General features: G+C 34.4%; 2 protein-coding genes across 4 annotated transcripts in view; one reads left to right on the plus strand and one right to left on the minus strand.

The window, feature by feature from the left end:
- kar (monocarboxylate transporter 10-like protein kar) overlaps positions 1-19,969 on the plus strand; it is a 179,220-nt gene that overhangs the window by 29,718 nt on the left and 129,533 nt on the right. The window lies entirely within an intron of this gene.
- Positions 7,910-14,074, minus strand: LOC138178034 (choline/ethanolamine transporter FLVCR2). Its single transcript, XM_069109436.1, has 8 exons — positions 13,776-14,074; positions 13,369-13,664; positions 12,485-12,716; positions 10,908-11,145; positions 10,464-10,675; positions 10,212-10,315; positions 9,292-9,402; positions 7,910-8,552 (listed from the first exon to the last, which is right to left on the minus strand). Exons 2-8 carry the CDS (start codon positions 13,578-13,580, stop codon positions 8,225-8,227), a joined length of 1,437 nt encoding a protein of 478 aa, XP_068965537.1. The 5' UTR covers positions 13,581-13,664; positions 13,776-14,074; the 3' UTR covers positions 7,910-8,224.

Consider the following 19,969-nt stretch of genomic DNA (forward strand, 5'->3'; position numbering starts at 1 on the left):
CTGAACAACTCGCATAGTAAATAAGTAGAAATTAATCTTGTTGCATTGCGATAGACATTATAGGTGTCAGAAGAATTATGAAAATCAAAATTTAATATTCCAGTCATCCATATCTTGTGTAGTTAACATTTTGGTATTTTTTTTTTTTATTATCTTACGGAAACTGTTCCGAAATGAACAGAGTCTATGAAGAAGGATAAGGAAACGATGTAATTGTCGGTTGATTAAAACAAAATATAATAAATCACTTTAATTAAAAACACGGTTTACTTTACCGAATAAAAAAAGCTTACATCCCATTTAACTTAAAATCCAGTATAAAAAAGGAATAATAGTTTATATGCACCAACCTACGTTTACTACTACGATCGCCCAAAACGATATTCTTATCTCTAACCATTAGGAACAACACTTCCCATAGTCTACGATCTACACCTTGTTTTAATTTGATTATTACCTACGATGTTTGACAAATATCTAATCATTTGATATGAAAAAAGCAAGCGGAATATTAATGTATACATATAAGATAATAATTCCTCGAATGTGTTCTTGTTGTGATCTTGCGATCGGTTCGTTAAAGGAGTCAAATTGCAAATTGAGATATCCGCAGAAATCGACTTTAAAAGTGAACCGCTTATTAGGATAGTAGTGTCATAATCGTCCAATAAAAAACTACAAAGTCACGCTATTTTTAATAACAACGTCAGAGTTCTGAAAAATTGTTCGTTGCCTCTTTAAATGGTCGAAAACGAATACTTTCATTGTTGAATGATCGAGTAACTAATTATTAACAATAATTTCAATTCCATTTCAAATCTATTCCCGGACAAATGTACGCTTCTCAATAGTGTTACTCTATTGTACTATATAGCGAACCAACAATTCGTACATTCGTTATTCTCGTTATCGTAGAACAATCCACTGATAAGTTACAAACGATGCTACGTAATCATTCATTTGACCAATACGTGCCCAGGTAAGAAGGGGAATGTATTGTAGATGTAAACAGGTCGATTAAAGGCGAAGGAATTAGCGATGGCCAGAGCTGGATTCGTATCGAAATCTTCCTCCGGAATGGTAGAGGGCGTCGTTGGCTCTCTGGTTCGCGGGGTCGTTGTGGTTTTCATCGTCGTCGTGGTTGTTGTCGGCGGTACGGTGGTGGTAGTGGTGGTGGTGGTGGTGAAAATTGGGGGGTGGCTTGTCGAGTACGGAGGTTCATAGGCTGGTAATCCAGGGGGCCCGTAATACGCATGCAATCGATTGTTGGTGGGATTAAAGCGTTGACCATTAGGACGCCATCCCCTTGGTTTATATGGCGATAAATCTGACGTTGCTAGTCCGATACAGAGAAGCACGAGGGTCAGCTGGAAAATGGAAAAGCAATTAATGGCTTAGCTGTCGCGTGCTTTTCCTGCTGTCCTTTCGGTGGCCGCGTTCTGAAATACGGAACGAAGGAAACGTTACTGGCAGACGGCCATTGTTATCACCAAACGAGTTTGGAACGATGGTTTCGTTCGATCGTGATTGTCTAAATTGATTGGGGTGCCTCCAGTGTTCCATGATTAGGAGAAATAAAAGGTTACAGAGTCGGTAGATAGTTTTTCCTGGCTTGCGCGGGTGTTTTAATGTTTGCGAAAATATTGCATCGAGCAATAAGTTTGTCCTTCTTTCGCTGATGTATGTATTTTCATAACATTTTGCAGAATGTTAGAGCTGTTCTTTTTGTGAAATGTTAAGGTATATGTATCTGGATTTGTTTAGCGAATATAAAATGTGATGCGAATTTATTATTCGATTCAACGGTTTCGATTAGTTTGTTCGTAACTATAAAAGCGAGAATGGAAGTGTGTGGTTTATCGTGATATTTTTTTATATTAGTATAATAGGTATTCGTTGCTTATTGAAAAAATTAATTTTAGTTTTACTTTACATTTTCCATTCTTTTCAATAATCCTTACGACTCGTTAAAGTTTTAAACTATTAGTTTTTTAACGAACAGTGTAATGTAAATGAATCAGGTCCTCTTTTCTCAATGATCTTATTAAGACGTTTTTATCGAGTTCCATCGAGTTCATATTTTATATTTCAATTTATAGGTTTTATAAATTTATGTATTCATACATTCAGTTTTCGAATCGAAGAGTACTATTGATTTATGTATGCGTATATAAAACAGCATATTTCAGTTTGCTCATAAATAAAGATCATCTTGTCCGTAAAAACTTTTGTATTGCTGTTAAGGCAGAGATTTAATGTTACAGCGTAAAAACCGGTGTGTTCTGAGAATTATAAAAATATTCAGAAGATTACTCTCCTCTTATCAGAATTACGTACGTTCTATCGAAAGTATAAAATTTATTTCTTACTTACTACACAACTTACGCTTTTCAAACCTTATACTCGATTTCGATCAATATAATCGAATTAGAAAATTCGTCAGGGAAAACCTAAACGATCGTACTCTTCTATTTCTTTAGATCGAAATAAACTCACTGTTATATTGATTTTATTCTTTCAAAAGAAAAGAGAAATATTTAGCTGAATTATAAAAAATATTACAAAAGTGTTACTTTACCACCTCATAAAAATCGTTTCATTCCATTAATTTCCTTTACAACTTGATTTTTTCTGTATTCACATGACAACAGATTACGATTTCCTACGCTTTTCCATCCCAATAAAAGTAATAATTCCGAAATCATTAATCACTGTTGACGAATAGATGGCACAATGACAAAGCTATAAATTATAAAAAAGGACTTCAAAAATACGTATATGGTTAATCGATATGCAAATGTCAAGTCACCGCGTTGTTGTAAAGGATTAATGACGCGAAGTGTAAATACGCGATCGGCTCGAACGTTCAATGAGATCAAAAGACGATTAATGGTTAATCGTTCCTCGCGTGCATAATAAATCCATTGTCTCGTTACCGTTCTCCACATTATTGCTGGCCAAAAACACTGTTAACTCCACTTGGAAAATTTTGACTGGCTTTTGCCCGTGTCTTTCATCCGTCTTTATATGCGACCACACGTTTATGAGATGGCGTCCAAGCACCGTGAATACGAAACGATTTCATTGGTTATTGCTCACCGTTTCGTAACTATACGCCAGACCTATATTACGTGTCATGAATGGTCATTCATTCGTAAGAAGTATCACGATGGCTACATGACTTTCTTGCGATGCTTTTTGCCAATTTTTTGTAGATTTCAACGAATTTACTTAGTCGACGATGAGTGATAGATATGTGTTTTAAATAATGACGATATTAACATGTTATGCCTCTAACGTGATCACGCTATTTTTATTAGAAAGTTGTGATTCTGGAATATTCTTGGAAAATAGATTAGAATTTCTTTAATTCTACTTAGAATTCCCCTAAATTTTACCTTATTCCTTTATATTCCGTTTCATTTTATTTTTACTCTGTACACAAACTAAAAGAAAAAAGAAGGTATTTTACTATCTCTACGCGTTTAAACTCAAAATGCAGAGTTAATAATAAAAAAAAAAAAAAAAAAAAAAGAAAAAGAAATGCAAAGTAAATCAAATAGATTAAAATTAATCCTCGTATGCACAGTTTTAATGATAACGTTGTAAGCATACTTATAGAGCGGAGTTTCAAATCTATTACAATATAATGAAGTAATATGAAAGTACTACTAAATGATATGAAATTTAATATACTTGAACCTAACTAATTAGTATGCAAGCGTCATGATAAATAATAGTATGCAAATACTTCTTTTAGTCATACTCAAAAACATTCTGTGGAAAGCGTTCAAATATTCTCACGGGACACTGTGTAAATCTTCGGAAACCAACGTTCCTCTCCCATCAGAGAACTATTATATTCATAGAACACACTGTTATTTGTAAAACGGTTATCGCTATTCTGTAGGAAGTTTCGGTACGAAGCGTGAGTATCTCAGCGATAGGTAATTTCCTCCTTGGTCCAGTCGGGATCGATTTAAAACGCACCGGCGAAAGCAGCCGTTGTAGTACATAATTTTGTCACGGCTTACGTGAGCGGTACACGTGCTCGGAATGCGGGATCCATTATGAATTCGCAAGATCAGGTCGGACGTCGTCCCGGTGCTCTTACGCGTACGAATTCGATCGGACTCGCCGCTCGAAAAACGTGGCATGCAAGTTAATTATCGGATTGACAGTGAAGCTCACCCGATTCCGATCTGGATTCCGGCTGCGGATCGCTTAGAACCTGCCGGCTGCCCGATGCCTGCGAAGAATCCTGTGTGCAACATCCAGAGAATAAGTTCGACTTTTCTATAGTAGCCAGACAGCAGGGTTTTCGCTAGCGTTCCGGTAATTCTTTTCAGTTAACTAGTCTCGAGGATAGCGAGTCGCTTGCAGAACTGACGGATTTATTTTCTACTCTCTCTGGTTTTGTATTTCTCGTATGTTTCGTATTTTTCGTGCGTTTTACCAAAGGATTTTGGAATATTTTTGTTAGGTCGATCGGGTAATTTTCGATAAGATTTTTTGTCGAGTTTCTCATCTTCGTTTCATTTCGCGACCAAGTACATTTCGATAAACTGCTCGCCAGTGGAAGAATTAAATATCAACAAATGACAAGTAAAAATCACGTTCTAGTAGAAAATAAATTTTTATCGTACACCTCGAAGAGATATAGATATACGATGGTGGTTATTAGCCATGTTACGTGGAAGCAAATGAACGAGCCAATATTCACGAGCTGCTTCGTAGACTAGGATAGAATATTTATACGAAATTTTCCATTTATCTTCGTTGACGAAGCGCCGTGCTCAAATGAATTAAATGGAATCTATCGATCTACCTTCCAATCGCGTCCACTCGAGTCCATTTGTGGTGACCTGTCGTTTCCGCTTTTCATTCTCGCCCGTTATCGATAATCCATAAGTCCCTTTGTGATAATCGCAATCTCGACGGATACGGCGGAGGCCCGACTCTCCTATTTGAACGCGTTTGTGCTGTCAATAGATCAATATCTTTTTCAGCGGATGTGTTTGACATCGGCTGCCGTCTGCTTAGAAGAGAGCGAAAGATTTTACGACCTTTTCCTACAATATCCGATCATTCCGGAAAATTGTGTCTAATTGTCGAGACATAAAAAAATCAACATCGAGGATCAAACTTTTATAACGAACGATTAACAACTTTTTAACCCGTTGACAGGTTACCTTTGATAATTATTTGATATAATAGTGTCAGTTTCAATACCGTGGATCTTGGCATATGAAACTGAACCAACATCTTAAATTTAACCTACACCTTAAACTTAACTGGACTGCGCACTTTTATTCGTTTACGGGAAATTTCAATGTATGAAAACGTAGAGAATGAACGTAACATACAAAATATGCAAGGCAAAGTATCCTACAAGTATCCTATAAGCTTTCATTCCAATTGTGAAACTATTTTTATTTTGTTCCGTCAGTTCTGTAAAAATGGAAGTTCTTTTATAGTATTTACATGAATCTGTTCGTGAATTTCTCTAGATTTATCAATGTTAATTCATGGGCGGTATATCGAAAAGTCGTGAAATTCAGTGCTATAATTAATTACTTTCATCAGCAGTTTAATTAAAAGGGAACCATATGTTACGTTAATGTGGAACAGTAAAAAGATATTTAAGGTATCACTTGTATTATTGATCACAATGTTCGTTACGTTAGGTTAGTCTTTTCTAATAAATTCGCAGAAAAAGTGTATGCAGGTTCTACTTCATTATATTAACGACGATATTTTATCTGCGTTGAATTAAATGGGAATGTTTCCTGTTTGAATGTTGCAACGATGATCTCAGTTTCCCTGTATGGAATTTTGCAATATTCACCTTTCGTCATTTTAACGAACACCGAAACTCGATTCCAACAGAATGTTGTTTCACCATCGTAATTAGAGTTTATACAGAATGACGATCCGTTTATAGAAACTAATTTCGAAATCGTTGTTCGTCGTTTAAATAAATAAACCATAGTCACGTATCAAATATGTCTCGATAAATTCTTCAAGTGAAATTTAAGTGTTTCCCGTTTTCTATCGCAAGGTAGTTCAATATGCTGTTAATCAGTCTTTGAGTTATTAAATTGTCTTTTCATTAGGTTTTCAGATTAAATATACGTTTTTGTTACTGTTTTGAATATTTCAAAGATATCGATCGCCGTAATATTAGTACGAAATTTCATAGATCTTCATAGAAGCCTATGAAACGCAATTGCGTACAACTGTAGTCGCTAACGATCCTCAGAGGTGGATGCAACTCCAAATAAATAATTTTAAAAAGAAGAAATATACTGTACTTGCAAGTTAAATATTTATTTATTCAGTAATAAGTAAGTAAATATTCGTGAAAAATCTTGTACATTTACTCGAAGGTAAATTGCATGGTATCGGTCGTAAAAATATTTTCGAAACGATAATATTGATTCGCGATAGAAGATGTCCTTCTTTTCTCGCTGGATCTCGATAATTCTTCGCGCGGCCATAGTAAAAATAAACGAAGAATGAATAATGTCTAGCCCGAGCGTCAAGATGAAATCTACGTAACGTTCTGCGCCCGACAGATAGAAGTGCCAGTTTGATCGAAAGCGCAAAATATAATACTCCGCATTGGGTACTTTTGTTCTCTGATCGAGTATATCAAGTATTCTGGTCGAGTAACAAGTGGTGCACGCGTCATGTCACTTGTCAGACGCAGTGCACACTACACACTCAGGCCTGGTCCCTGGTGCCTTTTACCTGAAAACAAGAATGAATATTCCTTGTCGATAAAAGTCCAGCCTCTTCGTACCTGTCTCTTCGCCAATCCATTCATTTTCTTCCTCCGTATCGAGAAATTTCTTCTTTAAATTTCCACTTTTCTAATCCGTTGGTTGTTTGTTATTTATTATATTACTTGTTATTTACCTCGCAAAGTGTTTTGTGAACGATGCAGACTTTATCAGCGTATGATATATGTTTCCCCTGTGAGAATGGCTTATTCCATGTATTTTAGTTTATTATTTTCATAGAAGAATGATTGCAAGACAATATTTTATTCTGCGATTTTTAGCAACGTTCGCGGTTATTCTTTTGTTCTAACAGTTGGGTTGATAAATAAACAGTAATACACACAAATCTAATTAATACATTCAATGAAAATTCTAAATAGGAAGTAGGTATAGCTGAGATTATTCGATACTTTTTCTATTTCTTCATCCAGTTTATTCTAGAAGTTTTTCAATAGTACATATTAATATCGAACGACCTGGATTCATTCTTTTGTATTTTTATTTTTATTTTTATTCTAAATATTCTACTTTAATGAACTCGCTCGATATTGAACATATGTTTTTAAATGCACGTAATAGGATAAATAGGAATAAAGTTGTACGATTTAAATAATTTCTATTATACAGTTAAAGTTTGCCAAAACAAGGAAGCATCCTAATCTTAAAGACATTCGCGCGGCAATGTAAATCCGCGGCAATGTAAATTTAAATTGAAAAATGTTTAGCGTTCTTCAGCAGACCAGCAGACGTTTATTAAATTTCAGTCCACTGCAAACGTTGCTTGCAGAAGATTAAACAATTTCATTTCTAGCACCGAGCGTCTTTTTGTGACGATTCACGGATCAATTAGAACGGATTCTCGTAGTATTTTTTTTAATCGTAGGTTTATCGTGTTTGTATTTCCTCTGATGAATATGGAGTATGGAATTAAAATTGAATTCAGAATATAAATCGAACAAATATTTGTGTTATCAGACCGCTCCGTTGTTTTTTATTATAAGGATCAATAATAAATTACTTTATAGTACAAATTATTTTAAATTAATATTCTATACACCCTAAATTTTGTTTATAATCGGAAGTTTATTTCGATACACGAATTAAATTAGATTAAGAACATCTACTACTGTAGTACATTCGTTCGTGTTTATTATTATTTATTTGAATTTTTATCTTATTACTCACTGCTGCTTTCTTTCGATACAGTCACTTATAATTGCTAATTATAGTTTATTATCTTATCTTCTCTTCAAATTTCCGTACAATCACGCATTAATTCACAAAACGTATCTCACTCGAGCATCTCTTGACACGTCTACGTCTCGGTGTTGTCTGTATATAAAAACGTAGGAAAACAGAACTATACATATTACACGAGAATAATCCAGGAAAGGATTAAATGTAAATTTACGTCGATATTAGAAATCATTACGATCCAATTATTTTTTCTCGCGTCCATTGCACTCGTTGTTTTTCTCACTTTGTTTAACTCCTACGTAATGCACGCCTTTTCTGGCATCCTGACGCCTTTGCACGTCCTTCGTCAACACGGTCATGATGAAACCGACGAGCAGCGCCGTACAAAGTCCCACGTGCACCGGAATATCTCCGTATACTTCCAGCAATCGGCCCATTATCAGAATGAGAACAATTCCGTAAACGTTATTAGCCACGTTCAAAATTCCCGCCGTTATCTCCTCGGACTCTGGGTACGTGTATTCCGCGCACATTTCGTATCCTAAGGCTACGTAACCGACTAGGAAGTACCTACAGAAAGTAGGTAATTGCACTTTAGAGTTGCACTAGAATCAATTTCGAGTGAATGAGTTGCACGGTGAATCGTGGAAGAAAATTTCGATGATGATCACTGTCACGATTTATGGTACTGCCGTAAAAGCCATAGTTCAAGTAAAGAGACGATAGGAAGTTTGAAAAAGAATTTGATATTCCTGTCGTATATTTCGATGATGATCAGACAGATGACTGACGTATTCTGATTTTTATTCAATTCTGTCGTTATAGTCGATTTTTAATAATAATAATAAAAAAAAAAAGAAACAGAGAAAGGTGAAAGAAAATTTGAACGATGGTCGGTGCTACGAATTTTGACGCGGTAACGACGATTCAAGAGCTGCGGCAAAGTATGACAAAATTTTTCCTTTCTGACAGACGTGAGATAACTTTTTGATAATTAAAGGGACATCCTAGCATATTTTAATTGGAATTTATTTATTTTGCAAGTTGAGAAGCTTCAATACGATAAGCACGAAACCGATAATATCCTCCTGTAGTTAAATAAATCGAATGAGGTTGAACTATGCTTCATTTCATCGACTACGAGATAACTGAAAGATCGAAGGAACTTCGTGTTTCTGCGTAAAGTAATTAACAAGGTAATTAACAACGCGATTAACGACGTAGTTTTCTATAGGTATTTGAACATGAAGTTGTTAATTGAAATGATCTGATGTTAATAAAACGTGGTGTGTGCACGTGTATACAGTACCCGAGAAAAATAGCCGATAGGTATACCATCCATTTCATTTCGAGCCACATGAACGTAGAAAAGAATAGCTGTCCACACAGTGCGAGAAAATACACGATTACGGTTGTTTCCCTGAAAGTACATATGTCCAGTTTTGTTATAAAATATTAAAAAAAGAGAGACACACGTTGGCGAGGTACATGTTAAAAAATATGAACACCGACAGAAACGTACGATATATCAGGAATTTGATTTAACACTGTCCAGGTTGATCCATTTTTCACAAAATGAATACATTTAGAGTACTATGTTGGATTTAGAAATAGCGAATTCTGTTGGATATACACATACACACGCATTTCAGGCACACTTATACTCTTCTATATGATACGCAGAATATTTTTTATATCTCGGAAAAAATCGTTTATAATCGGATATTGTATCTTGGCGATAGAGTTCCAATCGATAAATTATAGAAGATGCCATTAGATTAAAAAATTAAACGATCTGGAAGAATTTTCTTTGCTTTTATCATTCTATCTTTCAATGATCTTTCAATTTATTATCTGAAATTTAACTTACTGGTATACTAATTTTTTCACACTTACACGCTCCTGTGCATACTATTTTTTCCGAAAGAAAATTGCTATTTCTCGTTCTTAATAATCGATAACGAAATTTTCGCCAACAATCAAAATGTACTCAATCACGAAAGTGTTAGAGCTTGAACTGTTGAATTACTAAAGACTGAATTATAACAGATGAGTTAAATGGAAAAGATGGATCATCTGACACGGTATTTCTGTTTGCTAATAAGCGTCAAAGATAGAAACAATAGAATAAAATTCATGCAAAAGAAAATGGAGCTGCAAAGATAGAGGGAGAATCTACGTGATAATCTTCGAAAGATAGACGAAGAAATTTGAATAAAATTTTCTTACTTGTATTTATGTGTCTTATCGAGAATCACTCCAAAAGTGACAGCACCTATCATTCCTGTAATGATCATGGCCAAACCGATTTTACCCGCGTCTTCCTCACCGTGCTGCAAAATGTTCAACGTTTCATAATTAGACCTGTATAATCGACGTGTGTAACGTGAGCATATTCAGGTTCTCCCTAGAATTCGAATCTCCTGAAATCGAAAAATTAGAAATATCTATGGGAAACAATTTCTTTGTTGATCGGCTCACCTCGAAGTGTGCGAGATATATTTGATTTAGTAATGTTCCTACGACGTTCAACACACCGATGCTCAAACCGTACGAATTGCAGAGAATCAAGTAACTTTTGTTTCTGAACAATCTCTTAATGGGTTGCATAATATTTTCTTCAAGTTCCATTCGATTTAACTTTTGTAGAGCCCGTGTTTTGCTCGGCGGTAATTTTGGATCGTCCTCGAATACTGTATGAAGTAATATTTTTCTTTTTAGATATCAGATGTTCGAGACTGAACGATATAATATTTAGTAATTAAATTGTTAAATATAATTTTTGATTTTTTGCAATTTTCCTTTGTGTATACTACCTTCGACAATTTTTTCTGATTTAAAAAAAATTCTTTAATTCACGATATACTTAGGAATTGTTACTAAATTTTATTAATGTTCATTGAAAAGTGAAAAGAAATTGCTTACACGTTATAACTAATATGAACGCAATCGTCATGATGATAGCTACGGTCCAGAAAAGGTGCGACAAGCTCGTGCCAATATCGTCGAGATTTTCATGATTCTTCACGATTATCGGTGTAATTAAGAAACTTAAGGCTATCCCCATCTGGGTACCAAAAATGCTTAATGACGTAGCTGTGGAAAGTTCATTGGCGGCAAACCATTGAGCTGCCAGACGTCCAGGTAATGTTAGAATTATCGTCTGATACGAAAAAAATGCGATATAAAATTATATTGTATATCATTAAAGTATATTTAAATGCTTATCTAAATATTTCATATGCCGTGCTTATTTGAATATACAAATTTTTAAGTTGTAGTTGAAAAATATTCAATTGTCAGATGTAGTTGTTACGTTGTATTCTATATTTTATATGGATTGTTGTGAAATACTGTTATTTATTTATTATATTTTTTGAAAAGAATCATTTCCCAGAAAACATTTTGAATTATTAAAAGCAATTTTAATAATTATTTAAGTTTCATTTGAAAAACTGTTATTTCAGTAATATAATACGGACCAGCAAAATTTTAAAAATCATAATTACAGCATAGACACACAGGCAAAAATTCTTACGATACTTTTATAAACAAGTTTTGTTCTATTCAAAATGATAAAATTGTAAGTTGTATTCTTCCATAGAATTTCGAAACTCGAACTGGATTTTCCTTTTCCTTTTTGTTTTTTTTTTTTTTTTTTTTTTGAACGAGAACAAGTTTTCTGTAGACATTGAAATTACAATGTATTCCGAAACAGAAGTTACAAATTACAAAGGTTTCATTAAGCTTGAAATGCAGTCACTGAACGAGCATAAATCTTTCTACGAGATAGTGTTTCGGGGTTAAGGCCTGGTACATAAAGTTCGACTAGACTTGTAATGCCTTGCATTAACAAAAATTTATGACACGTTTTCAGAATTTGCTTCACGTACCTGAGTTTATAACTCACGCGATTTTCACAAACGCAACGTCGTCAAATTTGTAAATATAATCTTCCGACAATGTGGAAACTTGTTTTTAATTATTTTGGTCGAAAATTACAGGTGTAAACAGATTATAGTGTGTGCGAAATAATAATAATTGCCGTAAGTATAATCGATCGCGTTCCAAGTTGTGTATTATGCTCGTTGATTAGGATTGATTTATTGCATCGCTTATTTTGTTTTATACAACTTTTAACTAGATCAGTCTGACACGAACCATACCATACTACTTACAGCGACGCGTGAGCAAAGTTCTTAGCTTCGAACCTTTCGAATTTGAGGATGGCTTGAAAACATATTTTTACAAACAAATTCAATATTAATAAATTTCTCATTGCTTTTATCAATCTTTGTTAATTTTTATTTACTTTACCTTGAAAAATTCAATTCAGTTTCATAATAGCAAACATTTAAATTCTGAATTGTGGCATCAATGAATTGGAATATTTTTGAAGTATCTCATTTTATTTAGCGTTCTATATTTCACACAATGATTTATCTCCTATAAAGTATAGAATACTAAATAACACCGCCAATATTTTAAAATTGATTTCTAACCTGTGTAGAAGCAACTAGAGACTGTCCAATGAAGGTGACGTAAAATCTGTCAGGACTGACGGACAAAACTTTGATCCACGAACCAAGACAGGTAGCACCGCAGCCTATAATGTTAGTCCATCTAAATCCGACTCGATCCACCATATATGTAGCAGGAAAAATGAAAATCACGTAATAGCCCATGAACGTCATTGCTGTCCAATCGACAGTCAACGAAGAAACGCCATAGTACCTGAGAAACGTGTTTATTCAAATCTCTAATATTCCTTCTCACGAGTATTACTTGTAATTATAGTTCATTGAATTCTAAAAAATTTTCAATTTTTCTCTTATTATATATTACTTATAATTCAATGAGTTTTTTAAAAATTCAACCGAAAAGTAATTTAAAATTATTATTATACCGATGATTTCAGAATATAAATTCAACGATGATTCACAGATATTTTCACATGTTTTGGAATAATTAACGCAATTGTCGGAATTAATGTTATCTTTGTCTTCTGATACGCAAAAAACAAGGAGTCATTCCACCGTGTTTGTATTTATATTTCTCGTATGTGGTCTGTTTGCATTTTTTGAGGTTTTTAAATAAACAAGATTTGAGACATTTACAAAATTGATTATCACTGTTTTTGAACGTACGTGTTGCTCGAAAAATTAGCAGCATTTATCGATAAATATCTCAATAAATGCTAATACAATATTTCAACGAGTAAATATATATTTCTAAGTGAATCTATTTACTCATATAAGTATTATTCGATATATCGAACATTATTACCAAACAAAGATTACCAGTAATGAAACAATTTACGGTATAAAATAACGAGTCACGTACAAATTATCATAATTCGATTCCTGAATAACACAAGTTCAAATACCTGCTAACTATGTTGCTGATTATAGAATATTGAATCCACTGAAAGTTGCTCATTCCCGTGTACAGAATAAACAAACCCAACATCAGCCATCGTCTCTTGTACACTTTCGTTTCCAGTGGATTACTGTTGTTCTTTTCATTGCCATTTACTACCTTCACCAAATTATTCACGCACAATACTTCGTTCAGATCCTTTTCCTCTGTCATCCTCATATTATTCCTTCGACAATATTCCAATTTTCTTTCTAATTTAATCGAAACAACAGCTTATGCGACGAAACAACACCTGAACAAAATCTTCAACAACAAAATTCCGAATACTTTGACAAGGTGACTCTATCCGTTAAAATTATTCCATATTCGTCTTCTGCAAATTTTTCTCCTGCAAATTCGCTTCACGACCAATACCTTCTATCCTCGTCAGTTGCGAAACCTATGGAACTTCGATTTTCTCCTTGCCATTAGCGAGGAACGTGCACTCTCTGTTTACGTTCGACGATCCTCCCTGGCCGATTCTTCTTTCTCAAACGAAGTTAGGAATTTAGTTAGAAAGTTAGTTAGGTTTCTGATCGCGCCAACTCTCCTTCTCTTCGACACTTGACAGACGAATTCTCTACACTGAAGGAATTCTCTGAACTCAAAACGATCATGTATCCCGCGTGATCGTCTTCATCGCGATCACGGACGAATTTCGTCTACAAAATGCCATTGCTTGACGTTTTATCTCGACTCACGATTAAACAATCGTATTTGCCACCAAGCTACCTTCCGTATTCGCTGTTATCGTGATTTTTATCGCGTTTGTTAGGTCTTAGGCCACCGTCGAATCTAATTGATTCTTTCTTTCGTTAGTGTTTTTCCATCTTAATCTAATCTCGATCTCTTATCCATCATTATCAATTCTTTTCTTTCCTATCTCTGTTAAATAACGTTTGTTGTAATGTTTAATCTCGATGAAAAAGCAGATTTTTCGTAAATCTTTGGAAGCTGTAACCGCAGCCAGGTTTCACAAGGTACACGACAAAGAATTAAAATACTTTTATGACTTCTATCAGGCGCATGATTTCGAAAGTAAACAGTTGATAGAATGCATAGTAATCTCGGTATTCGTGTTGAACGGCGAGATGTTTGTGAGGAGAAAACCTCTGGCGCCGTTCTGTAGTCTTTAGGGTTTAGTCAATGTTGCAATTTACAAGTATAAGCGACTATAGTCTTCCTGCTGCGACGCCAAATGGGAATAGGGCGTCTCTATGAATCGATTCAACGTCTCCTTTTCGAATAATTCCTAAAGATATTACGTTCATAGGTATATTTCTTTCGTCTAAAGATTCCTTTGAAATAAATCTTCAAATAATTAACGAAAAAAGTATCAATTGTGACCAATCGTAAGATATACATTTGGTAAATATAACTTTGGTAAAAGAGAGATTGCTCAATTTCTTTTTTCTGCTTCTTTCTTTTTTAGTTTAAGTTTTATTCGTAGTTTCTTTCGAAACTGAAAAAACTTAGTGGCGTTTGGAATGTAAATTAAATAGTTGTATTTGTATTAACTAAATAGATATAGAAGCTTGAAAATTAATCTCATTACGTTTTTTCTATTAATTGTATCCACATTTCTAGTTGGTATTATATATAGAATTCCTGATACGCGTTATCTAACTTACTCATACTTATCGTCGATATCTAATTTAGGCTTTTGTTTTGTGTTTCATCATTATCTTCAAACCTTGAGGAAACTCATTCAGAAGTATAATAAATAATAACAAAATGCTAATTATATACTGTTTCGTGTAATTCAAAGTATTTTTAATTTAATTTCCATTGCAAAATATAGAATATTTTAACGTTCGATCGTAACATAAGTAAAGAAATATCGTGTAATGAATATAACAGAAGTTTATTAGATATTACATTTTAACAATAAAGATAATGCAAATCTGAGGCTCTCTGAGTTACATAAGTTCATAATTTATTACAAAATTAAACATCTCCGACACAATTCTCTTCATAAACTCCGTGACACTCTTAAATGCATTAACATCAATGGTAACATTAAAAAACGTCGGAAAAACTATGACTGACTGAGTGGTGCACCCGGAAATTTTCTTCCATTTGTAAAAATATGTGACAATCGAGTATGGTACAGTACCAAAATTTCGTCCTGCAATTAGGTGAATCTTCTATAGGCGATTTATTGCCAAACAAATGTTTCGTTTGAGAAAATATTCAAATAATTATCAACGATTATTAAAAATGATTAAACGCTGGAAATTGTTACGGCGTTGAGTCTCGTAAGTAATAAATCAAAGAAATTATAACGATATAAATTTCCTATCTTATTAAACAATCATTTTCGTATAACATCCTTATACGGGGAAATCTTTACAAAACAAAGTAAAACAAGTATTTATTTTACGCCATTCTATTTATAATACTCTTTATAATATTTCAAATAAAGATCTTTTACTCTCATCTTTGCAATAATGTGAGTTCAATTTAATTTCGTTCGATCATACCGAAATCAAAATCTTCTTCGATTTATTATTTACTGTCAACATAAAACCACGAATGATGCACCTTCTTTCACATAATCCATTAACAGCTTTACAATCTCGCGTTTCGTTTGATTCTCTCTCGATTATTTACGTAACTAACCGACTCAACAGTTCGCCATTAAGTCTCTAACTAATGTTTTACAAAAAAATATACTATCCACTGTAAGTATCGGTTTCACTTCTTTCATTGCACGCAAGAACACGGTATAATGAATACCAAACGAATCAGGCACGCAATGTCGGTACTTTACCACACCGTGACGCGGATACCTTACATTATACGCAACGTCATTTTCTTTTCTTTCTTTTTTCTTTTTAAATCCTTGTCTCCCGAGAATTAGACGCACACACACGTGTCCCGGTTTGAAATCCTCGAAAAATCATCTGTCTCTCATTTGAAACGAGTCCTCGAAAATATATTACAAATGACGGATCGTTATCGTTACGAAGTTGAAAGAACAATTATCTTTATTTCTTTATTTCGTACGGATTAATATTAAAGTGTCTCGTTTTTATATTTATATTTATATTTGCATTTATATTTATATTTATATCTATACACATAGTCTAACGATTACTCGTATTGTATACAATTTATTGTTTAATAATTACTATGTAACGTTTTGGGACCGTAATCCGGTACAATTGATATTTAACGTGTTAACGTACTGTATACATTATGTATTACAAACTATTCAATTCACCGAGCAACAGTTCACACAGGGCGACTCTTTGAATGTAAAAACACGTGGAAAAGATTACTTTTTAATTACTTTTTCTTACTTCCTCTCTTTCTTCTATTTTTCTCTTTTTCTTTTTTCTTTGGTTTTGCTTGTTTTATTACAATGTTCTCGTTGAACACGCGAGCTACGTTCGCGATATCGCGTTATCTTTGACTAGCTAGCGTTCTTTTACGGTAGCTCGTATATTCTCATCCTAAATCGACCATCCTGACGAATATAGGTTCTTCTTTGTCGAGAACTCAACTTTCGTTCGAACTTCACACATACACAAACACACACGCATACAAATTTTTGTTCCACACTGGAGAATGAAAAATTACGGTTCCGTTATGAAATGAAATATAAGTTCCAACGTGCAAGTTCACGGTGTTCGATAATCCTCCTACGTAACGTACGAAATTTCCAATGTTTTAACGATTTATACTTTACGGTATAAGTTCTAGAAAGAGCATTTTTATATACGTAAACGAAAGAATAAGAGTAAACAACGAATTAAAGTGACGAAAGAGAAAGATTCCAACTTTTAAAATGACACAGACATAAAACATCTAGAAGGATAAAAAGACTGATTGACAGAAGGATTTAGAAAACTGATAGAACTAAAAACGGGACATTTCGTATGTTACAAACTAATTAGTTTAACTGTACAATAGAAGCCAGGGATCGAACACCCACGTAACATTCACGCGATCACTGGTCTTGCACATCTTGCACAATTATTCACAAATTGATGATATTAGCGAATCGACGAGTGACAAATTGTAGATTGTAAACCTCTATCGCACGAACAATCTTTACAGTTTTTCGTCGAATAGGACAATCAATATAGCCTTTCGAAATGTATCCTTCTAAGATTCACTTGTAAAATTTGATTCATTTCATTTTTATACAGAAGAATTTATTAAGCATTCATAACCCGTAGCTCGTGATTTTTTAAACTGTTTCGAATTTGCCCAATTGTGCAAGGAGGCCTCGAAAATATACAAATATTCATCAATTCGGAGGGTTTCAAAGTCTGTCGAAGAACGACGAAGAGGAAGAACGTGGAATGAAGTATGGTAACGCGTGTCATCGCGCGGAAATCAAGTTCCGGTTTCCTCGACGAAAGCATCGAGAGTTGTGATTTCACGTCGAAAATGTTCACATCGTTTCGATCACGATTAAAACTGATCGAACGAACAGACCAGATCGCCCTTTGTAATATTATTTGGCACGGTTCAACGTGTTTCCTGTGATAATTCTTCCGCTCGAAGAAAGACAATACCAACGCAACACTCCATTTATCTGAACTCTTCGTGGGACTATCACAGTTCATATAATAAGAGGACATCGGTTCTCCCTACGATTTATGATTTCTCATTCGTGTGCTGGATCGTTGAATAATCGACTTACAATGTGTACTTTCAAGAGGCTTATACTTTCGGGGTAATGATCTGTTTTCATTTTTCAATTTCAGTTTCGCGTCGTGTTAAAACACTACTTTCTATCTGTAAAGTGACATCAAACACAGAAAAATGTACTTATCCTTATTTCCTTTCGAATATCTTTAATTACGAACGAAACGCATGTTCTAACATCTCGCATTGTATATGTTTTGTAAGGAAAAGATAACAACGATCGAACGATAAATTGAAGATATTATGTCGTCCTATATCTGTACAAAATCATTGTAATCTATTAGACGAAATAAAATGTTTACTAATTCGAGGAGTATTTACAACCTCGAATATTCGAAAATCACATTGCAAGCGATATACCACGAACGAAATGGAAATAGTAACAAAGTTTGCAACACTTAAATAACGGAGAAAAATAAATACCACGAACATATTAAACGATTTAACAATAAGAACTCACATTCGGATAATAATGGATTTAATTGACAGAAGTTGAAATTAAAACACACACGGAGGTAAAACTAAAACGAATGAAATTCAAATAAATGGAGGTTGTATGGTAGAGTATGTTCGTAAAACTTTGGTTCCGCGGCGTAATTTCTGTTTCTGTGAATTTTAACGATACCAAACACTATGTTTTGCCGTTACTGACGGGGCCAGCGGATATCTAGATAGTTACAGCGACACATTCCCGGTTTCCCAGACAACCAGAAGGGAATCAACGAATGGAAACTGTGTTGGTCGAAGGTGTCTCGAACTTGCTGAAATTCGACGCGATTTTCCATTAGAAAGTTGAGATGTCTCGACGAACGGATGGCTGGACGATAAGTTCACGCGAGATACTTCCGACCAGACATCTATTCGATTTTGTAAATTTACCATCGGCGAAACTAGTTGAACGACGAAACCAGTACGGTTTCTCAAAGATCTTCCGCAAGATTCATCATGGCTTTCGTGCTGAGTAATATTTGAATTTGTTCCGCGCACGTGAATGTTAGTTTTCTTTCTAGAAGAACGATTGAATCGTATGAAATGGTTTACTATGGTTTGTTGCGCGCATTCGGTGACAAATTGAAGAAAGCAAAGTTTTTTAATCTTTGACCGATATCGTTTGGTTATGGGTAATGGTAACTGTGTGGATATTAGTTTTAAGTTAGATGATTTGATCTTCTTTATTCTAATTTGTATTCTATATTTTGCGAGATGGATAACATGGATGATATTTATCGTATAAAATGCAAGATAAAATTAGAACAAAGTACTTTGAAATTAAGCAACTTGGTAATATTGTGTACGTATCGTACCAAAAACGTGAACGCAACATCGTGTACAATTATGGAAATTCACGTATGAATTATGGTATTTGGATCTCTCCGTGAACCTCAGTAGCAAAGGTATCGATAAATTACACGATTAATCTTTTTACTGATAATTTCTCCAACAACGGTGTAACAGAGATATAAGAAACAACGGTATAAGTATACAAACGATAATATAACGATGTTCATCGAACCAATTCTCAGCATCTACAAAATTCTATTCTCATCCTCGTTTAACCAAACTCTTCGCTTGATCAAATTCACGATACAATCAATTATAGAATGAACACGAGTTAATCTTTGTCCAACTATCGTCCAACTTCATATCGGTCGACAGTTAAATAGGAAGAAAAATGAGAAAAATTAATAACCGTGGCGCATGACGCAGCTTCCGGTAGAAGCACGTCAACGATTCGGCCAGAATTGTTTGGAGGATCCAATTTTTCCTCCAACGAATCCTGCGGCGAACCGTTGCGTTGCAGTTGGCGGGAGGTCGGTTTCCCTCGGCAAAAATACGATTTCACGGAGGTCCGCCATCGATCTAACGATAAACCGCTGTTCCCTGGCTGTCTGGTTGCTTCCGTCTCG

Source organism: Bombus flavifrons, chromosome 3 (assembly GCF_040668555.2).
Source record: "Bombus flavifrons isolate JBK064 chromosome 3, iyBomFlav1_principal, whole genome shotgun sequence".
NCBI lineage: Eukaryota > Metazoa > Arthropoda > Insecta > Hymenoptera > Apidae > Bombus > Bombus flavifrons.

What these genes read in the sequence shown, in the direction of transcription:
- LOC138178034 (XM_069109436.1), bottom strand. Translation starts at nt 13,580, where the DNA reads ATGAGGATGACAGAGGAAAAGGATCTGAACGAAGTATTGTGCGTGAAT. An exon ending in ATCAGCAACATAGTTAGCAG is followed by an intron (nt 12,717 to 13,368) that starts GTATTTGAACTT and finishes CACGTTTCTCAG; the next exon opens with GTACTATGGCGTTTCTTCGT. An exon ending in CTATCGGCTATTTTTCTCGG is followed by an intron (nt 8,553 to 9,291) that starts GTACTGTATACA and finishes TACTTTCTGTAG; the next exon opens with GTACTTCCTAGTCGGTTACG.